Source organism: Monodelphis domestica, chromosome 3 (genome assembly GCF_027887165.1).
Source record: "Monodelphis domestica isolate mMonDom1 chromosome 3, mMonDom1.pri, whole genome shotgun sequence".
Lineage (NCBI taxonomy): Eukaryota > Metazoa > Chordata > Mammalia > Didelphimorphia > Didelphidae > Monodelphis > Monodelphis domestica.
The window spans coordinates 324,465,939-324,488,156 of NC_077229.1; the positions used below are offsets into that span (position 1 = coordinate 324,465,939).

At 40.3% G+C, this 22,218-nt stretch overlaps 3 protein-coding genes across 5 annotated transcripts in view; 1 reads left to right on the top strand and 2 right to left on the bottom strand.

Moving 5' to 3' along the window:
* The window catches only part of C3H8orf89 (chromosome 3 C8orf89 homolog), a 61,945-nt gene extending 56,648 nt beyond the window's left edge, over nucleotides 1–5,297 (bottom strand). For 2 of the 3 annotated variants that reach the window (XM_016431466.2, XM_007486970.2), the window contains exons 1-2: nucleotides 4,927–5,297; nucleotides 2,599–2,650 (exon numbers count right to left, since the gene is read on the bottom strand). In XM_016431466.2, the coding sequence (XP_016286952.1) occupies nucleotides 2,599–2,650; nucleotides 4,927–5,092 (218 nt within the window). In that variant the 5' untranslated portion in view covers nucleotides 5,093–5,297. The remainder of the gene's footprint in view (nucleotides 1–2,598; nucleotides 2,651–4,926) is intronic. The other variant, XM_007486971.2, reaches the window with a different exon arrangement.
* Nucleotides 5,298–8,898: 3,601 nt separating this feature from the next.
* Nucleotides 8,899–12,963, bottom strand: RPL7 (ribosomal protein L7). Its single transcript, XM_001378326.5, has 7 exons — nucleotides 12,810–12,963; nucleotides 10,988–11,093; nucleotides 10,455–10,621; nucleotides 10,104–10,241; nucleotides 9,895–10,004; nucleotides 9,337–9,547; nucleotides 8,899–8,957 (listed from the first exon to the last, which is right to left on the bottom strand). Exons 1-6 carry the CDS (start codon nucleotides 12,854–12,856, stop codon nucleotides 9,339–9,341), a joined length of 777 nt encoding a protein of 258 aa, XP_001378363.3. The 5' UTR covers nucleotides 12,857–12,963; the 3' UTR covers nucleotides 8,899–8,957; nucleotides 9,337–9,338.
* An 859-nt stretch (nucleotides 12,964–13,822) lies between these two features.
* The window catches only part of RDH10 (retinol dehydrogenase 10), a 39,489-nt gene continuing 31,093 nt past the window's right edge, over nucleotides 13,823–22,218 (top strand). The window contains exons 1-2 of the mRNA XM_001367865.3: nucleotides 13,823–15,034; nucleotides 16,869–17,104. Of these exons, the coding sequence (XP_001367902.1) occupies nucleotides 14,746–15,034; nucleotides 16,869–17,104 (525 nt within the window). The 5' untranslated portion in view covers nucleotides 13,823–14,745. The remainder of the gene's footprint in view (nucleotides 15,035–16,868; nucleotides 17,105–22,218) is intronic.

Here is a 22,218-nt window from a genome sequence, read left to right on the forward strand (position 1 = left end):
ATATACTTTATGCAAGGTGCCAAGATACAAAAGCAAGAAAAGATATAGTTGTGGCCTTCAATGAGTTTACATAATTGTACTAGACATAGAGATGTATCTTTTTGAATATACATAGATTGAGTTAGTACATGCAAAATATATCCAAAGTAAATACAAGGTGGCAGAGGGAAAGTACTAATAATAACTGGGATCATCAAGAAAGGCCTAATATAGTAAGTGGTACTTGAGCTATGCCTTGTAGGAAGCTAGGGAGTCCAAGAGTCCGATAAGAAGTGAAAGTATTATGATCACAGCAACCATCCTGTGAAAAGTTACAGAGGCAAGAGAAGAAATATTACATAAAATGTAAGAGGGTTACTTTGGCTGGAAAGGAGAATCTATAAGGGAAAAAAATGTGTTGTGAACAGCCTGGAAAGTCTGCTTGAATTCAAATTGTGAAGAGGAATTTTATCCTAGAAGCTAAGTAGATAATCCCTGAGTTTTCTTAAGCAGAGGGTTGAGATGTCAGATATGTGTTTTAAGATCAACCTGGCAGCTATTTAAAAAAAGAGTTTGCCCAACTGTGTAACCCTGGGCAAGTCACTTGACCCTCAATGCCTAGCCCTTACCACTCCTCTGCCTTGGAACCAATACATAGTATCGATTCTTAGACAGAAGGTAAGGGTTTAAAAACAAATAAATTAATTAAATTAAATTAAAAATTTTAAAAAAAGAGTTTGAGGGGCAGCTGGGTAGCATAGGGGAAGAGTGCCAGTCTGGGAGTCAGGAAAACCTGGATTCAAATCTGGCCTCTGGCACTTCCTAGTTGTATGACCCTGAACAAGTCACATAACCCTTATTGCCTAGCCCTTACTGCTCTTTGGCCTTTACAGTATTGATTCGAAGATGGAATGTAAGGGTTTAAAAAAATAACGAGGGGGCAAAGAAGGGTAGCTCAGTGGATTGAGAGTCAGACCTAGAGATGGGAGGTCCTAGGTTCAAATCTGGCTCAGATACTTCCCAGCTGTGTGACCCTGGGCAAGTCACTTGACTCCCATTGCTTAGCCCTTACCACTCTTCTGCCTTGAAGCCAATACACAGTATTGACTCCAAGACAGAAGGTAAGGGCTTTTTAAAATAATAATAATTAAGAGACCTAAGATAATCTTGATCTTCTTAAACAAGAAGTTAGGCCATCTGTTTTGTGACAAGGAAATCACTATCAGTCTTTTAAAGTGATTTCCTTGTCACAGTTTCAAATCTGGGAGTAAGCTTAAAAAAAGAAAAAGGTTTATGATATTGTTATAGGGGATAAGAGTTTGGGAAAGACAAAAGTAAAGGATTCATATTAATAGAAGCTAATTAAAGTGGCTCTAGAGACACAATTGTCAGAATGAGAAGGCAAACTTCAGTGGGAACAGGATAGTAGTGAGTCAAGAAACCAGAGATCATTCTGCAAGTGACAAAAGTCTTGGTAGGGGAAAATGCAAGAATAGGAGGTTGCAGGCAGAAAAGTAGAAATTTCTAAGATCCTATTTTGGAGGTCATATAATTGATAAGATGATGAGGTCACTTAATTTTAAGTGTGTGACTGCTATCAGTGAGATCACTCAAGATGGGAATAAGAAGTCCGTGGAGTTAAGAGCTTTGAGGAAGGGTGTTAGAAAAGTCACTAATTTGCTTCTGAGGAAGGCAGTATGGACCTAGAGTACTGAGGATGATTATGAGCTATAGTTGCTCATGTCAATGAGAAAGTTAGAAGAGTGACCTGGGGATCAGTAGATATGAGCAACAAAGATGGGGATAAGGTGGTATAATTGAGTTGTTTGAACTTCAAAGAAGAAAAGCATATTATGAGATGGCCACAGTATGTTCAAGAGGTTACAGTGGGAGTGGGGAATGAACGATAAGTATTTTAATCCTTTTTAGCCCAGTAAGTCACAGAATCATTGAATTGTAGAGGGAAGGGACCTCCTAAAATGGTCTAATGTCCTTATTTTACAGATGAGAAAACTAAAAACCAGAGAAGGCCAAGTGGCTGGCCCAAGATTGCATAAGTATGTGAACCATGTCTTCTGACTCCAAATCCAGTAGTTTTTTTCTCCTCCCAATCTCCATTAGCAAAAATAAATGATAGGATTTATTATAACATTTGAAAGTTTTAAAAAAACTGATGACTGGATATGTTGAATGATTTGTGGTGGCTTTTATATCCACTTATTTGCAGAGCCAGGGCCAGAAGCCAAATATCCATATTCTTGTCCTTTGCACTGTAGGACTATATAGGACACAGTTAAAATGCTGGCAGCATGATAACATATCTATCACTATTTGAAACTCTGGCTAACAACCTCAGTTTAGAATCTGGACAGTTTGAACCTAGAATTAAGATTTTTCTCTTCATTTGAGGAGAAAAAGGAATCCTGGTCATATATACTATAATTATGTAATTAAATGAAAAGGACAAACCCTCTGACTTTAAGTTCCTCCTGATATGTGAAAAACATTGAGAATATAAACAGAGTATAAGTATTTGTTCAAAGTATAAGGTAGAAAGAAATAATTTTATAAAAATAAAGTTATTCAACAATGCAATAAAATCCAATATACCATGCTCACCTTTTTAGACTGCATGTGGACAGCAAGTAATTTAATTCTGATGTATATGATTCTGGAATGTAAAAATATAATTAAAATTTCCCAAAGGCATAAAATTATAATTTTTCTATTTACAGGGGCCAAGACAAAAATCTGTGTTCAGCATTTAGCTTCATTAATCATTGGCTGGATATTCTTGTTCGTGTTTGATCATTTCATTCCAGCTCAGTTAACAATCATGGCTAGACAGGTCCTCTGAGTTCATCTAGTCTAACCTGTATTTGAAAAGGAATCCTAAGTATCTCAAACAAGAGCTCCCTTCCAGTGAGGGGGGGAACCCATTATCCCTTGAAGCAACCTATTCTTCTGAACATGTCTAAAGTTTTTCCTCAAATCAAGCTTAAATCTATCCCTCTGCAACTTCTACCCCTTACTCCTAGCCCTGGCCTCTGGAACCAATCCAGACAAATTACTGAGATTACATAACTTCAAACCTTCGGACAGAATTTGGTGACTATCCAGTCCAATGCATATTTGAAGAAAGAATTCCCTGCATCCCTAATGAGGGGAGATCCTACCTAGTCACAGAAACACATTCCACTCTAAAATAATTGTAATTGTTAATTTTTCTTTACACAAAGCCCAAATCTGACTCCTTGCCTAATTTTCCACCTGCTGTCCCCATTCTGCTCTCTGGGGACAAAGAAAATAAGCTTAATTCCCCTTTCACCTGATGGTCCTTCAAATACTTGAATCTGCATTATGTGAACCTAAACAAGTCATTTCACATCTTTCTGAGCCTCTCAGTTTCCTCTTCATTCAAATAAAATGGTTGGACAAAATAATCTAAGATTCCTTCTAGTTCAAATAGTCTAAGATGTCTATGTTTAAATTTCCCCAATTGCTTTAGCTTCTTGACAACAGGCAATACTTGGCTTTTACAAAGCAGGATTTGCCATCTTGTTAAAGTTGCAAAGGAAGGGATACATTTTTTAATCTGCTCCTCTACAAAAACAGCAAACCCAACATTATACAATTGATTCAATGGGAAGGGTGACCCCTATTGAAGGAAAAAATATCCAATCCTTTGGCTCCCAAGTCTTTATAAATCAGACATGAATTTAATAACAATATAAATTAGCAACTTAAAATGAGATAAAAACAAGAGCAAGGTAAGGAAAACAGGAAACTGCCTAAATAAAATTGTTCATTACCTTCCCAGAAATTCTGACTTTCTTAAGTCAGTTTATCCAAAATTTTCCTCAGTTCTCCATCAGAAACATTTTAACTTTATTTGGCCCTGAGATGGATTTGCCTATTTCCCCACTATGTTTGTAGATCTGCTAATTCACCTGGCTTTGCTAGCCTGCTTCCTCCCCCTTTCTAACTTCTACTCCAAGCCCACTAAATTGTCAATATTAAACTCTAATCAGTGTTTCCCTAGGCCTTCCAACAGTTCATCCATCTTATCGAAGCAGCAGGACTTGAGTTTCCTTTCCTTTGTGGATACTTTTTTCTAAAAGATAGTGCGATAAGAACAACATGCTCAACTTAACACTCAGGAGACTCTGTTGGAACTGCACTTCTAATACATAGTGGCTACTCCATTGTACTACCCATCTCACAGGGTTGTCATGAAGACAATCCTTTGTGATCCTTAAAGTATAATATAAGGTAGTATTGTAGAATCTCTAGCAAACCATTTGAGGGTCTCCACTTCAAATTCTAGTTATTCTCGTTTCCAATTTAATATATTCATCTGTCCACTCTTTACCAAACACAGGTCATTAAGATGTCAATAAAGCATCTAAAAGCTGCATGAGCCTTAAAGGCTTCCCCTTTTCCAGGATCTCCTTCCCCGGCCCTGAAGATGAGGGTACAAATTAGCGAAAGGGTTAAATTGCTGGCTGGATCACAAGTGTTCACACTTCACATAAGGGGGTGAGCTCTCCTCTACGAACTTCAACCGGTAGGGAAGCAGTGGGGACAAACCACGTGGGGTATACGTCCTGAGAAACTACCTGAGAGGGCTACCTCTGCAAAAATCGAGGCGAGTGGGAAAAGAGAAAGTAAACGTATGTGATACACCCTGGCCTTTCTTTTTACTCCAGCTCCTCCATCACTGAATTTGGAACGAGGAGATCCACCCTCCAATCCTTACAGCGGAGCACAGCCCTCCTCGGCATCCTCTTCGGTAAATAAACCAGGGTTAATGGGGAAAGGTAGCTGATAGAAAGACCAGCGCCAAGGAAGCCCCTGTCCCGCGGGGCTCGGTCTCGAGCTCTCCCTTCACCCTCCCTAGCCCCGCCCTCTCTCGCTCCTCCCTCTCCACCCTGGCCCCGCCCTCACCGTCCCCGTCCCCTTCCCCGTCCCCGCCGATCCACTGGGAGGGGTCGCTCCTTCTTAACCCGGCGCTGTCGCCCGCTGGCCCAGGGTGGGTGGCTCTGCTGGGCAACCTTGTCCCCGTCACCAGCGCTGCGCACACGGTCATGTTCGCCTCCCCCAAGGCGGGCATGCCCCCAGTCCGGCGGCCCGGGGCCCCATGGGGAGGGCCGAGAGGCCTCCCGGGGCCCGGAGTGTCTTCTCTCACCCCCAGCTGCGCAAGAGCCGACCCCGGCCCCCGCGCCTCCCCACCCCCACACAGCCCGCGTTGCTAGGTGCCCGGCGCGCCCTTTCGGCGCGCCCACCTGGCCTACTGCGCGGGCGGGGGCGGGAAGGTGGGGCTGGAGGGCCACCAAAGCAGTTTTAGGCCTTGGAACCAATGAAAAGCGACTTCTGGGGGAGGCTCCAAAAAGCTGACTCGAGCCAACCAATTCCCCGCGACTTCTTTCCGGGGTTTACGAATGTTCACGTGTGCTGGACTGATGGCTCCTACGGCTAGAACAGGTCCCGAGTCATATTGTATTAAGTTTGGCGTTCGACTTCAAGGTGAGAAACGCTCCCCAAAATGGGTCAAGGCGGCTCTCTCCTTCCCTCTGTTCTTCCATAAGAATACCCAAAGTGAACTGAAAATTTTTTATTGCCCCATTTTAGGAATCCTGGAGATAGGTCAGGTTCTCATATATATGGATGCTGACTTTGAATGTTTTTGTACTCTTAATGAGTGTTCTCCAAGGTCTTTGGCCTGATTTTTGAGCCCTCAACCGTTCTCATTAACTGGTTAAAAGAGAATATAAAGCCAATAATCTTTCCCCTTCATGTTAGACTCCTCAGCATTATCCCTGTAAACAATACAATCCCCGACACTTCTCCTTTAAGTCTATGACTGAATGGGACACTGGTTCTTGGACGTCTTTACTCCAGTCCCCAAAATGTGATCTCTTCCCATGGTTCTGCTCCCCTCGGTTCTTTATAAACTTCTAAGCACTTACTCATCTCGGCAGATAACAGAATCATCTCATGTTTCACTGCCATTAAGATAGTTCCACTAAAACGACTTATTGTGCATCAGTTTACCAAGCACCTACTATGTGCCATATCTCCATATCTCCTAAAGGAGATAGACAAAACCAACTGTCCAAATATACATTTTACAATCAGAAATAGCACTTCTGAAGCAAATACAAAATGGTTAATTCTCACTGCAGCCATCAACAGTTGGGAGGGATGGCAGCTTTGTAGAACTTTTAATAAGAGGGATTCTGAGATGAGCAGTAATATCTGAATTTCATTGGTCGTTATAAAATCTGCTCTCCTTTTTGTTCATGATTTAGAATTTTAAGACTTTATTGGCCAGTACCTTCTACCAGAGAAGGTTCCGACTTAAGGACAGAAACTTAGCCAATACTTATTTCCCACCCTTCCCCTGCCTTGTTTAGAGGAAAGGGATTGCACTTTGCCCTTCTTTGTTCTCTAACATTTACTACAGCACCTAGCCTGTGCAGGTGGTACTTAATAGATGTTTAATGACAAGTACTTTTCCAAATTACCATCTCCCACTTCAGATGAAAACCTGGCCTCAGAATTCCCATACCCCCAAGATGATCAGCCAGCACTTGTCCCTTAATCAATTAACATCCAGCTACCAAAGTTAGGTTCATTCTTTTAAAATGTCCCACAGCTACCAACCTATTTAGAACCCCTGTGCCCTATGGCTCCTCCATCCCCTTCAATCCATTTTTTCCTATCAGTCTTCTCAAAGCTGAAACATTATCTTCCTAAAGAATTAGTTCTAGATCAACATCTCACACCCTACACACCAACATAAACTGAGAATGGGTGAATGACTTGAACATAAAGGAAACTATAATTAAATTAGGTGAACACAGAAAGATCTTGGTCATATCTTTGGGAAAGATTTTAAGACCAAGCAAGAGTTAGAAAAAATTGCAAAATAAACAACTTTGATTACATTAAGATAAAAAGGGTTTCTACAAACAAAATCAATGCAATCAAAATTAGAAGGGAAGCAAAAAAATTGGGAAACAATCTTTATAACAAAAACCTGACAAAGGCCTAATCAAATTTATAAGGAGCTAAATCAATTGTACAAAAAATTCAAGCCATTCCCCAATTATAAGTGGGTAAGGGATATGAATAGGCAGTTAAGATAAATTAAAACTATTAATAAGTACATGAGAAAATGTTCTAATCAGAGAAATGCAAATTAAAATTCTGAGGCATCACTTCACACCTAGCAGATTGGCTGACAGCAAAGGAAAGTAAATGTTGGTGGGGATGGATGTGGCAAAATTAGGACATTAATGGAGCTATGAATTGATCAAACCATTCTGGAAAGCAATTTGGGAACTATGCTAAAAGACTACCTGCCCTTTAATCCAACCATAGTACTGCTGGGTTTATACCCCAGAGTTAAAATCCAATGTAATGGACTTCTCTACTAGTAGCAATGATTCAGAACTATTGGGAGGGACATATAAGAAAGCTTTCCACATCCAGAGGAAGAACTGTGGGTAAAGAAACACAGAAGAAAAACAACTGCTTGATCACATGGGTCGATGGGGATGACTGGAGAAGTAGACTCTTTAAAAAAGATCACCCTAATGCAAATGTTAAAATGGAAATAGGTCTTGATCAATGACACATGTTAAACCCAGTGGAATTGCACATCAGATACAGAAAGGGGGTGGGGAGGGAAAGAACTTGAGTCTTATATCCATGGAACAATATTCTAAATCATCTAATTAAATAAAATTTCCAAAAAAGAGAGGAATTCGAAAATCTGGCCATGAGCCTTGATTCTTCCACTGGGTCTTGGGATATTTCCTGTCAGTTTCCCTTCTAAAATGAGGGTGGGCTCAATTAGCATGTTAAAATAAGTAAAAACATTTTGCAAACAAGCCCTCAGCTTAATAGATATTGCTTACTGGGTAATAAATCCTTAAATTGCTTCCCATTAACTGAGCATAGATCCTACCAGGCTATTTAGTGTCTACCATCCTACTTAACTTGCCTTTCCTTCAGCAACATATTTTGATAATCATCACTCCATTCTGGCTTCTACATTTTTGAATACCTATTGTACTAAGAAAAATGTGCATATAAGTATGTGAATTCTGCAGTGAGATCATAAATCCAGCTGAGATACACCATTTTAGTCCAATGATAGCCAATCCCCCCCAAAACTATTTTAGAATTGCTACATAAAAGCAGAGGATCAAATTGTTTACATGATTTCCCCTTATTTTCAAGTCTTTTGGCCTTTACAAAACTACCTTGTATAGTGTTTGTTAAATGAAAAGTTAAGTGCCTACAAATATGACTAAGCTAGAGAAACAATATGTTGTATGTTCAGGAAGGGTACAACGTTTGCTGGCAAGGACAGGCAGTCTCAGGGAGTTTCTAGCATATCATTTGGGCCAAGTGTTCTCTTAATATTAACAGGAGGAGGGGAGGAATGGTAGTGATGGTCTATTAATTTAAAAATAATTATTGCCATATAGTTGGTTTCCTTGGTAATCTGACCTGTTTAACTTGATAAAACATCCATATCTCAAGTTAGACATACAGCAGAAGTTTCACTTTAATCAAAGTTTCTAAATAAAGATGCTTATGTCAAAATTACTTTTAAAAACATCATCTACAAATGAAGTTGTCTTCTCCAGTAACAGCTCCATGTGTTGCAGGTATAGCCATTTCTAACTCAATAAATAAGCTAATATTTTCTTCTAGGGGACAGTTCCCAAGAAGTGTCTGACAACAACATCCTGATGTAGACCAAATGGCTTAGAGTCATTTATCAATATTCCTCTACTCTATTCTCTAGGGTTTCTCTTTAATCTCCAGCCCTGAATTTCACATTGTAGTATAAGGTCACATATATAACCCGATCAATCAGAAATGTGTCCAATAAAACAAGCATCAGTTTATCATAGGCATTTTTATTAACAGACCATTAGAAAAACAATCATGGTAGATACCTAAAATGGGGAAAACAAAAAGAAAATTAAAACTCATTCAAATACATTAATTCAAATCAGCATCACAGACCAAAAAAATAAATGATAACACAAGAGACTTTTAAGGAAAAGTAAGTTTTAAAAGAACACCCATGTTTTTTGTCTCAAAGTCTTTCCTCTAAGCATGGGACACTAACATTACAATTAAAAACTAATGCAGCAATTAAATCCACCTCTTTAAGTAAGACCATCTGACCCAATGATCTTTGCCCAACTAAACAACTCACAGAAACTGAACTAAGAATATTCCTAACTGGTTTCTACCCCCAAAGTCTAAAAAGAAAATTTATGAAAACTGAAATATCCATCAAAAAATTTTCTCAGAATGCCTGAAACTCACCTTTAGTTCATTCTTCTAATAAGCCTGTTGATCTGGTCTTCCCTGTTACCAGCATCTCCACCTTCCACAAAATGTGTAGTCTTTTTCTTCATTCCACCCCGTGGAGATGATAATTTGAAGGGCCACAGGAAATTGTTGGCAGCTTTGAAGTGCTTGCCAACAGTGTAGATCTCATGGATCAAGTCCTCCATGCAGATAATTCCATATTTACCTGAAAATTACTTAAGCTATTACTTTTATAATCCATTTCCCAAACATGTTCATTCATTTTAAAAATTCAAAACAAAAGAACATATTAAATTTACATGCTTGAAAAATACTTAGAAAATGGTGAAAACTAGCTCAAAACATCATTTTACTGAATTGTATAGATAGTGCTCAAATCAGTCTACTGGATTCATCAGAGTAGTTAGAATTCTGGTTTCATCATCTCCCGGGTACAATTGGAGGTAAGTGACTTCTGACATACTTAATTTTGTCTTAGCTTTGTCAAATGAACCAATGTCAACCATTCCTGCTCTAATTCTACAATAATTCCCCTAAATAGTTCAGACTTACCAAGAGATTTTGCAATAAGGGCATTATCAGTCAGGGCAATTCTCTGTTTCTTGATCTTGCCATAACCCCGTTTATAAATCAAGTCATTCACAGACTTCAGGTTTGGGTAACTGAAATAAACAAAAAAGTTAGGGGTGGGTGTGTACACACACTTATAAGTAAAAGAATTGTTTCATTACCAGGAAAATGAAATAAGAATAATTCTTTACCCCCATGCAATATATGGTTCCACGATCCTCAGCATGTTAATCGAAGCCTTGTTAAGCTTAACGAAGGTACCATTGAAGATCTGGCGAAGACGAAGAAGCTGCAATACTTTGCGGACCTTTGGGCTAACACCATTGATACTGGGGTAGGGGAGGAGAGAAAAGATTTTTTAAAATTGATCAGGCTTTTCACTTCCTTTAGTATCCTGGAATCATAGCAAAACAGTTTTAATTTTAATTAAGAGGTAAGGTTTGTTTTATCTAAATGTTTCTTGAGCCAGAGAATCAAGTCACCTGGGATAAAAAGTATGTGTATCATACAGATTTTAAGCCCCAAGCCAGAACTCAACTTACCCTCTGATTCTGATCACAAAAGCCAACTTGGGTTCAGCAGGTACATAGTAGTTGCCAGCTTTGCGTGCCATTCTAGCCAGCCGGATTTCACTTCTGTACATCTGTCTGTACTCCTTATGATAGGCTTTAGCTTTTTCATAGATAACTTTTCTCCGTATCTTTCGAAGCTGAAAGAGAAACGTGCAGATGTCACGAAAAATCAATTTAGTTCAAATACCATTTCATCTGTTGATAGATAATATTAATTATTATCCCAGTAATCAAGTGCTCAAAAAAGATCACTTTAGACCACGGTGTTCCTAAAGTCAATCTCAAGAATTAAAAAATTTAACAGTCCCAATCTATAACTGGTGCTCAGGAAATGTGTTCTGTAGTTCTATTTTCCAGGTAGTGAAGCAAAGAAACGCTTTCCTTAAAAGCTAATACTAAGTCAGAAAACAATATGCCCATTTTAACTATCCTTAACATTCAGAGTTAAAGTTTAGAGGGTTTCGGGGATTGAATAATTAAAAAGTGAAGTACCATCCTATTACCTTCTTTATAGCCATCTTCTTCTTCAAGCGTTTGGCCTTCAGTATTGCAAAGGCCTTTCGCTTTTTCAGAAGGGATTCTGGAACAGATGGAAGCTTCTTCTTTTCTCTGGATTTTTAAAAACAACAATTCTAATTAGCTTGCTTCCTTCAAATAAAGTAAATCTAATTCCAACTCTTACATTTTAAAACAATTAGATACTTGGGGCACACACATAGATGGACATTACAGTTAATAGAGTACAGGAGTTCAAAACCAGCCTCAAGATACTTACTAGCTTGAATGATCCTGGCCAAATCACACTTGCCTTTATTTGTCTCAGTTTCCTCATGTGTAAAATGAGGGTAATAATATCACTCATCTCCCAGGGTTGTTGTGAGGATCAAATAAGATATTTGGGAAGAACTGGACAAATCGTAGGTACTAAGTGAACATTAATTATTGTTACTATTCTACAATATTAAAGTCTGTTTTGTTTTAGTATCACAAAATTTTCAAAGTTGAGATGTTAGAAGCCCTGCATTGAACCCCTACCTGAAAAGGAAACCCCCCTACAATAAAGCTAATTTTTCCACACTGCCTTAAGATATCCAAAACATTTTACAGATCTCATTTTATCTTCACAAAATGTTAGGTGCTGTTATTATTCCTATTCGCTACAGTTTGCCTGAGGTTAGTGGGTCACACCTGAGCTATTTGAATCAAGCTCTCCTTAAATCCAACCCTACCATTTCTGCAACTCTACCTAAAGGGGAAAGCCTTGAAGCCACGAACCAAGCTCAACCAACATCTACTAGCTGTGCCAACCTGGGCTAGTCTCACTGCTCTAAACATTCTTAAATCAAAGGACCAGTTGCTGAAACGAGTATGTTTTTACCCTAGATACAGAACCTCATAACAAAGACATACTACTCTTTCAATTAACCAGTATCCAATAACCACTTATTATACAAAGTGCTATGTCGCAGGCATTGGGAAAAGATGAAATTTAATCATTGCCTTCAATTAGCATTCATTTCATCGGGTAAATATATATACATGAATATAAGTATACAAGATGAAGGTATAGCAATGGGGAGGGGGTGTAAGAAGAGGAAAGAATGCTAAGAAATTACTGTAAATATAGTCAAAAGACCTAAATTTACTAACACTAGTAAACGAAGAACCCAGAATGGATTCATATCCCTTTCAAACAAAAACAGTAATTTGTTCTTAAACTTCTATTTCTCACCGACACGTATTTTAAGTAGGTTTAACATGAGTCTGGTTCCGAACTCGACAAGATTAAGAGCCTACATGTGCAAGGTACTGAACACTACTCTTTCGTGGGAATGTTTTGCAGGAATTTGAGGGACTTAATTACCATCATGGGTTGACTGAGGGTGATCCCTTCTCTGTCCCTTAGGAATGGGCCTGGGGAAAGAGGTTTCTCCGTCCCAGCTGGGTACGGCCTTTGAACCACAAGACATGAGCATGGGCAAGACACCGGCAACCCGAAGAGGCAGCAGTGAAGAGTGAGGCCATGCCATGCCCTCCCATCCGCCCCCCGCTACCCTTAAAGGGCTGCAGGAGTTTCAGACTTCTCCTCAGGCCCGGCCCTTATCCCCGGCTTGTTCCAATTCCTCCCGACACTTTGCCTCCTCCACCCCAAGGCAGCCCGCATCCCAGCCCGGTTTTGAAGAACTCGGTATCCAAAGAAAACTCAAAACTATACGGTTAGGAAACATGAAATCCAAGCTACCGCCAGACTGAGGAGATAAGGGCAGGTAAGTCTCCATTTTCAAGGATGGAGAAGGATTCTCAAAGGGAACAGCATTTACTTACTCTGCGCCCGCCATGATTCCAGCCGGGAAAAGAGGAAGTAGGCGCATGCGTACTGAACACTTAAAGACTGGGCGAGAGCTGGGGTCCTAAAAGGTATAGGTGACTGATATATTGCCTGAGTACAGGCGAGACAGAATGCTTTCGACAGCGGAAACCGAAATTCAAGTAATTTCTGGTTGGAGTCCTTTCCGACCAAACTTCAGGAGGAAACAGGTACGGGGGGGGGGGGGTCTGGGGGGACGAGCGGAATACACCGACCGAACTTTTCAATCAAAATGCTAATATTTTGGTGTTATCCAGCTTGACTACGTGAGGGCCTAAAATCCCTATTTAATATTCATTAACCGTATTTGGGTTGGAAGTCCTCAAATTACGATAAAAAAAAAAAACCAAACCCTCCTCTTCTTTTGCGCTACCTAGATTCGCTGGAACTACATGTCCCAGTATGCCTTTCTCGAGTTCTTGCCCGCTGGACAGGAAGCACAGCATGCTGGGGACTGTAGGCAGACACCGCTATTAAAATGAAGGCCGCTACCCAGGTTCCATTTTAGGGATGGTGACGATCTGGCATTGCTGCCGCAGAATTGCCCGTTACCGCCTCCTTGGCTCTGCCAGTACTAGTAATGGGCTCGGAAAGCTCCAGTGGAGCTCTGCCGAGGCCCTTCCTTCCCGGCTGGCACGGGTGTCCCCACTTTTAAGAGCCTGACTTGGGGCGGGGAGCAGGGTCGAGCCTGGGCCAGGCCTCAGGAAGCCGAGGTTACTGGAAGGGATTGGGGCAGAGAGGCCATGAATGGGAATGGCAGGGGTAACTTCCACTTCGGGGGCTGTTGGACTGGACCAGCAAGGGCTGGGCCACCCCCTACCAGGGGAAGGGAAGTGCGAGCTGGCTCGGAGACCGCGGTCCCAGCTAACGAAGAGGGCTGTGCTGGCGCTGCTGCCGCTACTGCGGAGCAGGAGGGCGGACTCGGGGCTGGGCCAGGGTGGGGGGCGGGGTACGCCGTGGGGGGAGGGGAGGGGAGAGGGGCGGGGGGGAGGGAACGAGGGCTGCTGCTTCTGCTGCTGCTGCCGCCGGCTTTTCCCCGTCCCGGTTTATATAGCGCAGAGCGTGGAGCCCGCTCAGTGCGCGCGGGCAAGCCTGTGAGTTGCAAGCTGCGCTTTGCTCTGGACTCCCTGTGCCCGAGTGACAGCCGCGGCGCTGAGAGAGGAGCGAGGGGGTGGGCGACACGAGACCTCTGGGGGGCCTGGCAGGTACTGGGGGTGCTTCAAGCCGTTGGGCTGCTCCTGCCTCCAGGGAAGGACTGGCCACTTTTTCCAGTCCCTCTTCCACACCCCGCTTTTTAAACTTGAGTTAAGTTGACAACTCCTCCTCCGGACGGCCTGCGGGTCCCGGCTCTGCACGGCTCTTCTGGGACCAGGGCTGTGCGGCCGCCGTCGTCACAGCAGCAGCAGCGGCCACAGCAGCAGCTGGAAGCATGAGGACAGCTTAACGTGTGGCTGTCACCACAGCTGGACTCGGCGCCCAGGCAGTGACCGGAGCCGGACCGAGCGCTCCCTGGAGGAGCGGCTAGCCAGCAGAAGGCGGCCCAGGGACGACTGTACCGCCCTGGGGGGCAACAGCGCCTAAGTGGGCAAAGGGGGTGGCACAGCCAAGGGTGTGCGGCAGCCTTTGGAGCAGCAGCCGCACTCTAGTCCCCCCGAAAGTAAAGGAGGCAACTTGGGGGGAGGGGGGAATTAGGTGTGAAGTCTTTCCTCCGGTCCTTCCTTCCCTCCTCCCCCGGGAACTCCTCCGGCTTTGAGGAGGGCGGCACTCGGGGCAAGGAGCCAGGAGGGTCCCGCAGCCTCTCAGCTGCTAAGAAGCAAAAAGACCAGGGTACGTCCGTGCTGGTACTGCTGCTGCTGCTGCTGTCGCGGTCACTGAGCTGGCCTGGACATCGCGATGAATATCGTGGTGGAGTTCTTCGTGGTCACTTTCAAAGTGCTTTGGGCTTTCGTGCTGGCCGCGGCCAAATGGCTAGTGCGGCCCAAAGAGAAAAGTGTGGCGGGACAGGTGTGCTTGATCACTGGGGCTGGCAGCGGCCTGGGCCGCCTCTTCGCCCTCGAGTTCGCCCGGCGCCGGGCTCTGCTAGTTCTGTGGGACATTAACACCCAGAGCAACGAAGAGACGGCGGGCATGGTGCGCCACATCTACCAGGACCTGGAGGCAGCTGATGCAGCTGCCCTGCAAGGTAACCCGAACCGGCACCCCCTCCCTCCCATCACCCCAATTCTTCCTGGAGGTTGTGACAGCCCTGAATGGTTCATGCCTCCCTCTCGGGAGAGAAAATGGATCTGAACTCCAGTCCTTCCCAATAGCCCTTTCTTGAGAAGTGGACACAATTTGACTCGAGGATAAAAAAAACTACATAATTGGTCATCCCTCAGTATTGAGGAGTAAATGTGCTTCACCTTGGGAACAAAACTAATGTGTTAATAGGAACTCATTTAGTTCCTAAGAAAAGAATAGGGTTAGCAGAGCTCTCAGAAGACTTACACACGTTCTCTCGTTCTCTCTCTCTCTCTCTCTCTCTCTCTCTCTCTCTCTCTCTCTCTCTCTCTCTCTCTCTCTTCTCTCTCCCCCCTCTTTCTCTCTCTCTCTCTCTCTCTCTCTCTCTCACTCTCTCACTCTCTCACACACACACACACACACACACACACACCCAGAAACAAAGTGCTTAAGATCTAAAGAGAATTTCTCACACCCCTATGCCCTGAGAAGAGTAAATCGTGTTGGGAAGTTGTTCTGATTGCAGGTATCTAGTTTGCTACAGTGTGGCATCATGCCTTATTATTGTAGTCCTAAAAGCTTGGTCTAGGGGCAGAGTTAATTTCATTGTAACTTTACACTTAGAAAAATATTCAAATTGTTTCACTAAAGATAATATGTATATGTGTATATGCATGTATATACACAATATATTACAAATGATTGAAATCACTTTAGACTTGAGCCTCATTTTCGGAATCTATTTCCCACTATTGGTAACCCCAGGGAGACCATAATTACATACAATAGCTTTTCTTAAATTTGACTATTTTTTTATTGAACTAAGCCCACCTTAAAATTCATTTCTTGGTTTAGAAAACTTGGTATTGAATTTCAGCTTTTTTAAATAGTTCATTTCAAAGAAAGGCATGGTCAGTGACTTCCCCCTCCCCTTTAAGGAAATGTACATTTTGCCATTAAAATCAGGTACTGCATTTTTCATGCATAGTAAAATTGGACTGCTTTTGGTGCCAGGAAAACTAGAGTACAAAATGTAACTCTCAACATTAAATTGCTAATATTTGGTGGGCATAAAATCTAGATCATATTCTTGTTGGAGAATGCATAATGAACAGATGAAAATTTTCTAGCAGAAACATTTTGTTTAAATATCCAGCATGTAGTATATGAGAGTTTCATATTCACCTGAGATATTGACATGTGCAGAGGTATCTCTTTGAGAAGCTGGTTTCTCTAATTAAGATTAATGAATCTCTCTTATACTAAATTTCTTTGGCACATGTGAGACTTAGATTACTAAATAGTATTCCCAAATCTTGAAATGAGTTTCTATTATGAAGAACTTTGGATTGGATTTGAGAGAGAAGAAAAGGAGAAAGTAAGAGATTATGTTCCGAACTAGCACAAATTCCCAGAAAAGGGGAGAGGGAGAAACTTTCTAGGATGAAGTCAGTTGTTTCCAGGTGTTTTTAGATCCCGTAAGCTGTTTTCATATAGTTCAGGGTATTGAACCTTATTGCAGATGGTGTGGGGTTTATTCTGGCTTGTATTGTACTTGTCACAATTATGTTGCTTTCCATTATGTTGAGTATCCAGTAAATTGCAGTAATTCTTCAAGACTGTGGGGGGAGAAAAGCAGCTGTAACTTTAATAATTGGCAAACTTTTTGTTTATAGAAGTTGTAGCTTGCTGTAGTATTTTTGCTTTGTGTGATCATTTGTCAGATTACCATGCAAGTCACTTTTCCCCCCTCCTTGTTCCATTCTTCTCCCTCATATCTGTATTCCTGAGAACAGCTGGAAATGGTGAGGAGGAAGTTCTCCCTCCCTGCAACTTACAAGTTTTTACCTACACCTGTGATGTGGGAAAGAGAGAAAATGTCTACCTGACAGCTGAAAGAGTCCGAAAGGAAGTTGGAGAAGTCTCAGTCCTGGTTAATAACGCTGGTGTGGTCTCTGGGCATCATCTCTTGGAATGCCCTGATGAGCTTATTGAGAGAACCATGATGGTCAATTGCCATGCGCATTTTTGGGTAAATATGAACATGCTCAATTTATGTCTTTTTCCTTTTATGGGATAATTGGGGAAGAGGGAAGCCTTAAGCACATGGTTAGCAACTATTATACCACTTTGTCACCATAAAATGGCCTTACAAATAATTACTTGCTTGTAATAATTCTGCATTAGTGTCAACATTGAGTATTTGTACAAGAATATTGACTTATTTTGTTTTACAAATAGGGTACTTAATGAGAAAGGGGTGGGCTTGGGGGGAGCCTTCATTAACACTATACATCTTGGCAAGGTGGCCATAAAAGCAACCAGGTATTTAAAAAATGCTGATACTGTATTTCTCTTCATGCTGAATTTGTGTAACTAAATTTTTTTCTTTTTCTTCCACATTTTTAAGTTCAAGTTCAGCCATATTCATTTGCTACTTGATCAAATATATCTATAAATTGCCTGAGATTCTGAAATCTGCATTTGTGACTTGATGAGGAACCATTCTGTCAGAGCCATCCTTGTCAGTTAGCTAACACTGATTGAGCACAAGGTACAGAGCACTGTATATCACCAGGGGGTAGCCCATCTACTTCTTTTCCCACCCCTGATGATCTGAGGTCACAGCAAATTTGAAAATGCTCCCTGTGTGTGAGCATAGAGGTCATCTACATTCTGGCAGTTAGTCACTACTGCAAGATAGGGGGGATGGGGCAAGCCAAGGATTTTTAAAGGAGTCATTGCTCCTAACCAACATGGGGCTGCTATAGCATCCAAGGAAGTAGTAGAAGGAGTTCTGGTTCCTCAACCTGTTAGACTTCCCCAAAATATCTTAGTGGTCCTTATTTTCCAAGTGTACCATGGGTAGGATTGGGGAGATTAACCTGGGGCCATATTAAGGTTACTAAGACTTTACTTGTCTTTGCTTTTCCTTTCATCCTTTTCAAATAGTTAAAATTTAGGGAAGAAAGGTAAGGGGATATAGGACTTTGTACCTCTTTTCTTGGCGAATAAGACTCATAGTAAAATACAATAAAGACTTTTCTTTCCTCGTAGGGCACATTAAAAATCATTAACTTCTTAGAGTAACAACTTGAAAAGTTATATCTTTGGAAATGCTTGCACAAGTTTCATTTCATACTACCTTTGCTGTAGTAAAAGGGTATGGGTTTGTGTCTGTGAAAATGTGTATACAGATACATACCTACACGCACACACATATTTTTAGATGAATAATTTCTGTTTCATAGAAGTGAACATATAAGTGACTTTTATTCTGATGTTGCAAAAAATTAATAATGAGATTCTTCTTTTGTATATTTCTTTAATGGAGCAAGATAAAATGATTCTGAATTAAACTATATCTCCATAGTATAGCTGATAAAAGAAAAATTATTATAGGCGAAGCTATATACTTTGAAGGAAAGTAAGAGGGAGGAGAATGTGGAGGGGCAAAAGAATAATTTGAGGAGGTGGTATGCAACTTGCCAAAAGCCCTGTTAACAGTACTGTATACACATAGTACTCTCAAGAATACATTTTGTAATCCACTCTTAAGTAAACCAAAGTACTACCATTTGCAATAAGAGGTCTTCACAGACTATGGGAGAATGGCATAATCTCTAAAGAGTAATACATGAAGCTGCTATGATTTCCACTTAAATGTAGTTGTGCTTTTGTGCCTTAGAGAAACATACAATGAATAAATAAATTAAAATAGGACAAGATAGTCAATAGATTAGTAACAAGCCATGGTTAAAATTAGAATTGTTCTTTAACCTTTGAGGTGATGCAAGAATGTTTCATAACCATAGACTTGTATGACGACTGATGACTGAAATTCAGTTTGTCTTTCTGCTCTTTTAGCATTTCATTATATTGTAAAGTTTTAAAATTTTCAAATACAGTGTTAAAATATATACCCTAAAGGAACTCCATAAAACCTCCTTAACAGTAGGCAGTCTTCTCTAAACTATGGGCTTTCATAGCCTTAGCTATAAAAATGCACCTAAGTTGAAACTCTTCTAATTCTATGTTTCTCTCTACCGTGTGGAAAAATTGAATCAAATATTTAATTGTAAAAACCACACTTAACACTGAATGTGAACATTAAGCAGGGGAATAATGGCTTTCTAGAGCTCTGGATGTTGCTTAACTACCAAATTTAGGGAGTTCTTGGAAGCTTTGACAATTATGACATCACTTCATATTAAAATATGGGAGGCTCCTGGATTCTCCAGCTGTTTTTGCCTTAGGCATCTAAGCTAAATAAATTCTTTTCAATATTGAGTCAGCTTATTATAAAGATACCCTTTCCAAATTCTTGTAGTCTTTTAATCTTTCAAGTGAAAGCTGAGTTCTATCAACTTAAAATTCTATAACAGAACTTTGCAAGGTATTTGCTTTTAAATGATGAGTCACTAGAATTGAACTTAAAGCAAGTCATGATTCTCTCTTATAGCACCAAGACATGGGTAGCCTTAGAATAAAGGTATATCCAAAAGTGCTGGCTTTACTCCAGAATATGTGGTGTGTCTCTTTTTTCTGCTATATTTGAGCATGGGAAATGAGTAGATATATAATTGAAGTGGGGGAAAAGGTTGTTTCAGAAGGTGAGCCAGCTAGATAAAAGCTGCACATGCCATTTGACCAGGTGATCTTGAGCCCTACTTCTGAGTGCAAGTCTTTGCCTTTACAGGGATAACTAATAGTCTGGATCCTGACTCAGAAATCATATACATACACAGTCATACACAGTAAAATGAAGTCATTATGGAGACTTGTCTATTCAGTTCACTGAGCATAACCATGAATTCCTGGCCTCTGCACCATAGCTTACACTATTTCTTCTGGCTGGAAATGCTGTAAACTGGCCCTTTACAGGAATGATATGACCTGGATTAAAAAAGAAAGGAAAAGGAAGGAGTCGGTATTTTTTGTCTAGCATCTATAGAAATACTTCTTGTTAGCATTTCTATTTATCTTTTTATGTATCTGTCCTGCCTTCCCAATTAGATTACCAAAGACTTGAAATGGAAACTAAAACCTGTCCTTTGTATTCTTTATACCTTGCCACACAGAGTTGAGTTTCAATAAATTTATGTTGATATGGTCTTAACCATTGTTCAGATCTTTAAAGGAAAATAAATTTCTTTTAGGAGAAAATTTCATTCCTGTGTTCTTAAATCTGAAAAGGTAAGCATTTCTATATATTAATAGTGAGCAAACACTAATTAAGCTCCTACTATATGCCAGGCTATATAAATTTCATAGTGTTTCAAAACTAGAGTTCAATGAAAGTGCCATTGATTGTTGTAATGTATGGAGCCAGTGTGGAAAAAAAACTTAATTTTGGTTTTGTTTCCTTTTTACTATTATATCATTTTACCATTTTCTTACCTCATTGCTCCCACCAGTAATAATACTATTATTATTATTGGTTCTGAATATGCTGTGGTTACTGTGATAATTGGTATTTAATTTCAAAGTTTAAGTAGCCCAAGTGGTACTGCCAAATTGTGACTTGACTCGATCGCCTAATATCAAGTAGAGGAATTGGTCCTGCAGTTTCTCCCTTATTGGGTCATTTACAATTTATCTGATGTTGGAAATGTTAAAGATAGATGGTATTAGTCTTTGAGATTCTTACAAGTCTGTTATATGACTTTACATCTGCCAGTGTTATATTACCATTGGCAGCTTTCCCAGTAACCTTCTTTTGGTCAGCATTCAAAAAGTGATGGATTTGGGGTAGATCCTAGCCAACATAATCTGTTGGGAAACAATTTAAGGTTATCATGAGACCCTGGGCACTGTATATTAGCTAATACTCTTTAACTTTAGTACAAGTATTACTGGAATGTATCACTTTGAGTTTTTCTTTGCTTCATTGGGACACAAATGCTTGAAATAAACTCAATATTTTTAATATGGAGATGTTTCTGAGTATAGGATCTGCAAATCTGTTTTCTTGTTCTCCAAATTATTATTAGTATCTTTGTGAGAGGTGGGAAAATCTGCTCTTCCTAGAAGCCTGTGAGCCAGTGTTTTTCTGAAGATTCTTTTTGACCAAAGAACAACATCTGGCCTTTATACAAGAGCAAATTGATCCTTGAATAACCAAAAGGGGGAAGCAAAAGCATTTAACTCTAGTCCTTTTATGTTCTGAAGGAATTTTTTGTGGTAGAAGACTAAATCTGTCAAAAAGCTAGTCAGTAATTTACTTCTATTGATATGGTAGGCAGACAAGATAATTGGTAGTTAATTAATAGTCCACTTAACTTAAAAGGTTTCACAGTTTTAAAATAGTAATTACTGAATTAGGCATTTATATCCAAATGTCTAAAGCCTATTTAGGTAAAATCCATTCAGAAAAGTAAAAGCAAGGTCTGAGTAATGAAGCACTTAAGGACATTAGTGCTATAGTTATACCTAGTATTAAATGAATGGTCCCTGATCATTAATGTTTTCCAGGTTCTTCTGTGATTTACATGATTTTAATTATAAATATACTGTTCTTTGGATATACAGAACCCAGTTTTCTTTTAAGAGAAAAATCACATTCCTGCAAGTAATCAAATGGATTATCATTTTAGATAGAGCTATTTAGATGCTTTGTTGGATATGTTTTATGCTAATATTAAGGATTTCAAGACTTGGCATGTTAAACAGTTTTGCCATTGAGAAAATCCTTAGCTCAGTCCCTCCTCATTTTACAGATTGGAAAACTGAGACCTAGGAAGGTTGAATAATTTTACTGAGGTCATGGTACATTGCACAGTATCATTTATCTCCAAGCATGGCTGCTAAGAGCCTTTGAATTTATGACTTCTTCAAAAGGTGCATCCATGAAATTTGAGACTTAATTAGGTAATGATAATTCATTCTGCCATTTTCAGACTTTCATTTTTAAATGCATATTTAAACAAAGTTATAAGAATATGCATAATTTAGGCTGAGTTGAGCTAAGGAAAAGGACTTTGGTGATTTACCAATAAATATTAGTGACTTGCCATGTGCAATACAACATTATATTTACAAAGTAACTGAGCAGGGAATCATTCTTCTTTCCATACACATTTCTGTTCATTAATAGTTTTGTCCTATTGTGGGATATGTTACATTTCTAACTTTCTAGGAGGAAGT

What these genes read in the sequence shown, in the direction of transcription:
- RPL7 (XM_001378326.5), bottom strand. Translation starts at nt 12,856, where the DNA reads ATGCGCCTACTTCCTCTTTTCCCGGCTGGAATCATGGCGGGCGCAGA. An exon ending in AGAAGATGGCTATAAAGAAG is followed by an intron (nt 10,622 to 10,987) that starts GTAATAGGATGG and finishes TTTCTCTTTCAG; the next exon opens with CTTCGAAAGATACGGAGAAA. An exon ending in GAACCATATATTGCATGGGG is followed by an intron (nt 10,005 to 10,103) that starts GTAAAGAATTAT and finishes TGTTTATTTCAG; the next exon opens with TTACCCAAACCTGAAGTCTG.